General features: G+C 38.9%; 1 protein-coding gene across 1 annotated transcript in view; it reads right to left on the reverse strand.

The window, feature by feature from the left end:
• The window catches only part of C18H18orf63 (chromosome 18 C18orf63 homolog), a 50250-nt gene that overhangs the window by 30001 nt on the left and 12013 nt on the right, over positions 1-8236 (reverse strand). Inside the window, exon 7 of the mRNA XM_026783379.1 lies at positions 7500-7609. Coding sequence (XP_026639180.1) covers positions 7500-7609 — 110 coding nt within the window. The remainder of the gene's footprint in view (positions 1-7499; positions 7610-8236) is intronic.

Raw genomic sequence — 8236 nt, forward strand, 5'->3', positions numbered from 1 at the left:
CTGTAGTCCAAAGTTCCATCCTACCCCTGGTAACTGCAATTTTACTGTTTTCATGAGTCAACTTGTTAGATGCAACATATAAGATCACATAGAATTTGTCTATCTTATTTTGCTTAGTATAACATGTTTCAGGTTCATCATCCGTATTGTCGCATATGACAGGACTGCCCTCCTTTAATGCTGAATGTTGCTCCATGTGTATACACACCACACCTTTATCTGTTCTATCAAGTAGATGCTTAGGCTGTATCCATGTTTCACCTACAGTGAAGGGTGTTGCAACAGATTTGGGTGCAGAAATATCTCTGACATGCTGATTTTATTTCTTTGATGACTTATTTCTTTTGGACATATAGGATTAAAGATCATATGGTAATTCCATATTTACCATTTTAAGAAATTTCCATATTGTTTTCTATAGTATTTGTACTAATTTACAGTCTCATGAGCAACATGCTGACATCCCGTTTACATGGGATACTTCCCTTCTTTTAAGGATTTTGTACATGACTATACTGTATTTCTATCCTTTCCACCCTGTGTTTTCCCTCCCTCAACTTCCCTATCCGCCCAACCACTCCCTTTTAATTCATGATCTCTTTGGTATTTGTTTGTTAAATATATGTATATGTATGTATGTATGTATATGTGTGTGTGTTGTAGAATATTAAAGATGTGTTGCATTCATTTATGCTGTGGAACATTTGTTTAATGATGCAAAGATGTGTTGCATTCTTTCATGTTGCATTTGTTTAATTCTGTGAAGCTGTGCTACTGTGCCTGCCTAAAACACCTGTTTGGTGTAATAAATAATGACCAATACATAGGCAAGACAGAGAAATGGGGCAGGGGACTGGTGGGCAGAGAGAATAAAGAGAAGGGAGCCTGCCAAGCTAACACCAGGCATTCATAAGCAAAAATGGTCTCAGTGTATTTCTTTGAGAGCTGAGTGACAGGTCCCCAAAGAGTAGATTTTTTTTAAAAAAAAAACCAACTACAAATGTGTGTGTATGACCTATTGAGTCCAATTACTGTGTACTTATTTGCATAAGTGCAAATATAAATAAGTTGACCTTTTAGAACTGAGGTCTTGTCCCTAAAAACAAAACAAAACAACATCAAAAGCTGGTTCTTTGTCCCTCAGCAGGCATTGCCTACAGTTTTTCATCTAGGGGTGGAACCTTATGACATTTTCTTCTAATCCACATTGGTGTGTTGATGGGCGTAGTCTTTGCAGGTTTTGTACAGGCAACTACGTGTTGAGAGTTCATGGTGCGACACTCTGTCCAGAAGGAACCACCACAGATAGAGCAGGCATCCCAGTTGTCTGGTTCTAACAATCTTTCCACCCCAACTTCCAAGATGTTCCCTGAGCCATAGGTGTAGGTGTTGTGTTACAGATTTCCCCTGCGGGATGGGGAAGCCATAGTCACTTATTCTCTGCATTTTGATGGGTTGTGGATGTAATCATCTGCTGCAAAAAGAAGCTTCTCTTGTGAGATGTGCGTGTGGCATCTATCGAGGAGCAGATGGATGAGCATGCAGAAAAAAACTGGCAGCTGTATTACTTTAACAGTATGGGGCCCTTCCCAGGTATAGATTCTTGGGGAAATTTACATTAGCAGGCAGGAGTTAGACACTGTGTGGCTGCCATCGGGATACAAGGGCCACTACTGCACTATCTAGGGAGTCCAGTTATTATTGTGGCCCTCAGGCTTTAGAGTTGGGTAAGACTATTGATATCTTTTCCCCTGAGGCATCTGGCACAGCACCTTCTAACACAGGACAATTCCCTTCAGGGAAGAGACTCCCAGGTAAGTTTCAGCGTGGTTTCTACAGGTCCCGGGAGCAAAGTTTATAGTGTCTTCAGCAAGAGGGTCTTACCTTCACGCTTATTAGGCAACCAGGAACAACAGACTCCTTGACTAACAACTCAAGTGAAGTAGCCCCTGCCTGACACTCGGGTTTTTGTAAAACAGTCTAAGTCTTCTGAGAGGCAATTTATCCTGCTCTGTGGGGTAAGTGCTTCAAAACATGTTCTTACTCTCCATATATATCATACCTAGATTATGTTTCCTCACTGCTACCAGTTAAATGCCCCATCCCGTTTCCCCTTCCCCCTTCCCCCTTCATAGCACTGATGTCCTGACATTCCTCTAGCCCCACTTTTCATCTCTCCCCCATCGGCCCCTTTCTTCTTCACTGGCTTCCGTGGTTACTCTACGTTATAGCTTTAGACTGAGAGCCCATGAAGAAGAGAGAACATTTGTCTTTCTGGGTCTGGGTTATCTCACTCAGTATATTCTTCAGTTCCATTCTTTTGTCTGAAAAGTTCATGGCTTCATCTTTCTTTATAGCTGAGTAGAATTCCGTTGTGGATGTGTACCACATTTTCATTATCTAGTAATGACTTGATGGACATCTAGGCTGTTTCCACTCTCTGGTTCTTGTGAATAGAGTAGTATTGAACACAGCTGAGCAAGTCTCTGTAGTAGGCTATCAAGTCCTGTGGGTGTATGGTAGATCTCTCTCTCTCTCTCTCTCTCTCTCTCTCTCTCTCTCTCTCTCTCTCTCTCTCTCTCTGTCTCTGTGTGTGAGTGTGAATGTGAGTGTGTGTGTGTATTCTCTACACTGATTTCCATAGTGGCTGCAGCATTCTATAATCCTACCAACAGTGGACAAAGGTTCTCCTCTCTATACCCTTGCTAGCATTACTGTAAGTTGTTTGTTTGTTCTTAGCCATTCTGGCCGCGGCGAGATAAAACCTTAAAGTAATTAAATTTCCACTTCCCTGTTTACTAAACCACTTATGTTTTTCTTGCAGAACTTTCTGTTAATTATCTTGTATTAGCTACTTTTCCATTGCTGCAATAAAATATCATGACCATTGTGGCTGACACAGCAGCAGGAGCAGGGAGGTGAGAGATCCTGTTTTCAACCACAAACACAAAGCAGAAATAGTGAACTGGAAATGCAGTGAGGTTTAGACTCTCAAAGCCCGCCTCCAGTGATATAAAATAAAAAATTTATAAATTACAAAGTAAAAGAAAGTATAAAGTAATATGCTTTCTTCAGCAACACTGTACCACCTCCCCAAGTATCCCCAAGTAGCATTATCAACTGGAGACCAAGAATTCAAATGCCTGAGCCTATAGGAGACATGCTCATTCAAACCACTACAGATTTATAGCCCCCTTCTATTGGATTGTTTTTCTTTATTCTTTTATTGTTTTAAGTTCTTTGCAATATTCTAAGCATTAGTTCTCTTTTGGATCTATAGCTGGTAAAGATTCTCTCCTCTTCACTTATTATTTTCTTTATTACACATAAACTTTTAGTTTTATAAGATCCCATTTGTTCATTGTTGGGGCTGATTCCTGGGCCATTGAAGTTCTATTAAAAGAAAGTCTTTTCTATACCTATATCCTATAGGGACAATCTGTTTTCTTCTAGTAATTTCAGACTTTCATGTTTCTCCCTGAAGTCTTTGATCTATTTGAAGTTAATTTTGCGAATGATAATAAATATAAATCTTGTATATGTATGCATCAAGTTTTCCCAGGACTGTTTGTGGAAGATGCTCTCTTTCCTCCAGGGTGTGTTTTTGACATCTTGGTCGAATATCAAGTGGCTATACTAATGTGCATTTGAGACTGTGTCTTCTATCATTCCATTGATCTACAAGTCCACTTTTGTATCATGCTGGTTTTATTACTATTGCTGTGTAATGTGACCTAAAATATCGTATGGTGATAATGGGTCATTATTATTTTTTAGATATAGGATTGCTGACATTATTCATGCCTTTTGAGCTTTCATATGAAGTTTAGAGGTGTTTTTCTATCGCTCATATAGAGCTTAACTGAGAATGCATTGAAACTATAAACTGCTTTTTGTAGGATTATGTTTCACAGTAGTAATTCTAACAACCCATGAGCATGGGAGGTCTTCCCATTTCCTAGTGACTTCCTCCATTTCTTTCTTAAGAAATTAAATTTTTCATTGTAAAGACCTTTCACCTTCTTGGTTAGGTTTATTCCTGGGTATATTCTCTCTCTCTCTCTCTCTCTCTCTCTCTCTCTCTCTCTCTCTCTCTCTCTCTCCTGAAGATATAGTGAACGGGCATGTTTCCATGGATTCTGTTCTCAGTATGTTTGTTATTGATGTGTGGAAAGGATGTTGAGCTTTGTAAGTTAATTTTGTATCCAGCCACTTGCTGAAGTGATCATTTCTAATTTTCTGGTGCAATATTTGAGATCTCTTATATATAATATCAAACTATCTGCAAATAGGGATAGCTGTATCCCTTTAGTTTCCTTCTCTTTTCTTAATACTCTAGTTAAGGCTTCAAGTACTATATTAAAGAGGAATGGAGATAGAGAACATGCCTCTCTCATTCTTTAATGAGATTGCTTCAAATTTTTCTCCATTTAGAATGTTGGCTAGTGGGTGTGACATTATATAGGCCCTTTCTACATCTATTGATATTTTTATTTTTGAGAGTTCAAAGTCTGATCGCGAATCCTAGGACAGCCTGGGATGCACAATGAGACCCTGTCTACAAGAAGAAGAGGAAGAAGAAGAGGGCGAAGAGATGTCTATTTCTTTGTTAATTTGAAAATCAAGTTGTTATCTTGCTGTTGAATAGAGTTTTTGTATGTCTGCTCTGATGTGGGGAGTGTTTGCTCCCTCCTAAATTTAATTGACATTGTAACCACTGAAGAGGCAATTATGCTGGTAAGGTTCTGCTGACAGTGACTACAATGATGTAATTATCTCAGGTTTGAGTTCCTGATAAAATAGCAATCTTGGCCTTTTTGTGTGTCTTTCTGGACCTCTCTCTGCCTGCTCACTCTGGAATGACAGAGCAAAGAACTCGGTAGAAAGTTAATGTGCTGGCTCTTCAGTCTCAGACTTCCCAGCTTCCAGCCCGATATGAGAAATAAGTTTGCATTGCATATAAATTATCCAGGACCAGACATTCTATTATAGAAGCACAAAATATTCTAAGAGGAAAATGGTTTAGAAGTATTTTCTCATACTTCATGGTGATGCTCATTCTTTTGACTATTTTCTTTGGTATGCAGAAGAGTTTTAGTTTGATGAAGTTCTACTGATCCATTTCTACTTTTGTTGTACAATGTTTTGGGCCATATAAAAAATTCACCCTCAGATCAAAGCCATGATGCTTTCCTGAAGTTTTTAATGACGTTTTCATACATACTTAATTTACAGAATGCTGTTCTGTTCTGTCAGTCTATGTGTCTGCTTATTGTTTTAATTATTATAGATTTGTAGGACAGTTTGAAATCAGAGTGTGATACCCCCAAAATCGATCTAGCTGCTTGGGGTCTTTTATTTCCATATGAAATAATTTTTTTCTATTTTTGAAGAATAGCATAATTTGTTAGGGATTGCATAAAATCTCTAGACTAGATTGTGGATATTTTAATGGTTCTAATTCCTCTAATCCATGACTGAGCTCTCTTTACGATTATTTATATCTTTTTCAATGCCTTTTAGAAGTATTTTTAAATTTTAACTTTCACATCTTTGTTAGATTTATTCTAGAATTTCTTTTTGTTAGCTACTTTGAATGAGATCATTTATTAATTTCTTCTTTCTATAGTCCCTATTGAAGTATGGAAATGCTTCTGGATTTTCCTGTTGTTGACAGTGGTGGTTTGAGACACAGGCTTGCTAAGTAATCAAGGTTAGTCTTTTTTTAAAAAAAAATATTTATTTACTTATTATGTATACAATATTCAGTTTGTGTGTATGCCTGCAGGCCAGAAGAGGGCACCAGACCTCATTAACGTGGTTGTGAGCCACCATGTGGTTGCTGGGAATTGAACTCAGGACCTTTGGAAGAGCAGGCAATGCTCTTAACCACTGAGCCATCTCTCCAGCCCCAAGGTTAGTCTTGAGATCATGGTCTTCCTACCTCAGCCTCCTATGTTCTGGAATTATAGGTGTGTACCAGATACTGTGGGTTATAAGTTGGTTCTATAGCATGCAACTCTTTGAATTCACTTCAGAGTTCTAGGTTTTGATGGGATCCTTAAGGTTTTCTGTTTGTAGCATTAAATTGTTGTTGAGCAGTACAGTTAACCTCTTCCTTTCCAGTTATGGGGCTTTTCATTTTCTTCTCCTAGGACCAGTATTGGGTTGAATAGAAACTCTTGTCTTGTTTCTGATCTTAATGGAAAGCTTTCACCACCATTAAAAATGACCTTACTGTGGGTTTATTATGTATGTCACTTACTTGTATTAAATCTTAATAACTGAACGGCTTAGGAAAAACTGAGTCGACCTGCTACAAACAATGCACCAACCACAAATACACACAAAATAGAAGAAAAAAACGTTTCCATCTGCTGTGTGCCTAGTGCTTGTTAGATGGAGGGAAAGTCTGGTAAGAACTGAGCCACAATCATGCCCTTCCCTTGGATGCTTTACCATCTGTAAATCCTTTCTTAATTTTCCTGAGCAAGTTAAAACATTTTGGTAATAGAAATGAATCATTTTTTTTTCTGATAATACAAGCAAAACCAGTTCACATTAAATTATAATAAATCAGTATTAAGTAAACATTCATATATTTGGTATTAGAATTGTTGTGGTACTGAGAAATTAGATAATTTTACTCTTTATTAAAAGCAAACCCAGCAAAAATGTGAATGCAGAATAAATTATTGTAGTGCTTCAAGAAGGGAGAGTTACAAACTCTGACAAACTGTTCTAGCACTTTTTAGTTTTGTTTTTTATGTATATAAGTGTTCTGCCTACATGAATGTATGTGTACCACATGTGTGCCTGGGGAAGAGGCCAGAAGAAGACACCAGATCCTCTGAAAGTAGTTACAAACAGTTGCAAGCTGCCATGCAGGTGTGGAGAACTGACCGAGGTCCTCTGCGAGAGCAGCACGTGTCCTTTACCACCAAAGCCATCTCTCCTGTCCTGCTCCAGTACTTTCTAGGATTATAATTATGTTTTTTAAAAGTTCAAAGGAGTTTATAGTTTTGAACAAAATGTTAAGAAACAAATTATCAAGTATTATAATATTCTGAGTCCACTAGTGATGGTTAATCTTCATTATCAACCCAACTGGATTTAGAATTAAATTAAATTAAGTGTTCTGGCTACAGAACACTTCTAGATGTCTCTGTGACATTTGGAGAAATTCCAGAAAGGACTAACTGAGGGTGAAGTGAAAGCTTTTCCTAACCGTGGGTGGAACTTCTCATAGCCGGGGGCTCACAACAGAAGAGGGGGAAGATAAAGCCTGCCATACCAGCATTCTCCAATTGCTGCTTCTTGGCCTTTGATACAAACTTTGCTGCCCCAAACTGTGATTCCACAATGTGATGCTTTGAACCCTCTAAAGCTGTCAGCCCAAAAAAACCTCCCCTCCCTGAAGTTTCTTCTACTAGATATTGTGGTCACGGTGGTGCAAAATAGTTCTTACATCGGCTGTGCCTTACAAACTAAAATCTTACCTTGGCAAAACGTAGCACCAGTTGCTTAGAATGGAATGTCTCTCAATGACAGCCTTCTGGTTGGTATAAAAATCATCTATAACATGCTGAGAAACATCAAACTCCTGCAGCTTTTAAATGAAACAAGATTTCAACACATAAGTCCTCCAGGAATTTGCCACTTAAAAGGAGACATTATGACAATACACACTGACCGTGGTTATGAACGTTTCTGGGATTCACGTCTTTTTGAATCACAACCTAATCAGTGCTGTGACACACCCCCTCTCTGCCACACAGGACACCTTGCAGGCCAGGCTTTCCTTTCCCTTTCATCCAGAGCTTTTGTTTTACGCTTAACTCAGTCAGTTTTAATTATGTCAACTTAGAGAAATTAAATCCCTTCTGAAGGAATCTGTGTGTACATGTTTGTTCATGTGGTCATGTGTGAGTGGGGGCAACCCTGGCAGTCATTCCCTGGGAATATAATCCTTTTTGTTTGCTTTCTGAGACAGGGTCTCACTGGTCTGGAACTCTCAAGTAGGCCGGCCAGCAAGGTGTAGGGGTCTGCTTGTTGCTGTCACGCCAGTGCTGGAATTACAAATAGGTTCCACAATGCTCTTCTATTGTTAATGCAGGATCTGGTGGATCAACCCAGCAAGCACTAGACCAGATAAGGGAATCTTCCCAGCCCTGCGTTACACTTCCCCAGATTAGGGGACCTTCACAGCCCTGTGTTACACATCACCAGATCAGGG

The sequence above is a fragment of the Microtus ochrogaster genome, chromosome 18, assembly GCF_000317375.1.
Source record: "Microtus ochrogaster isolate Prairie Vole_2 chromosome 18, MicOch1.0, whole genome shotgun sequence".
In the NCBI taxonomy this organism is placed as follows: Eukaryota; Metazoa; Chordata; class Mammalia; order Rodentia; family Cricetidae; genus Microtus; species Microtus ochrogaster.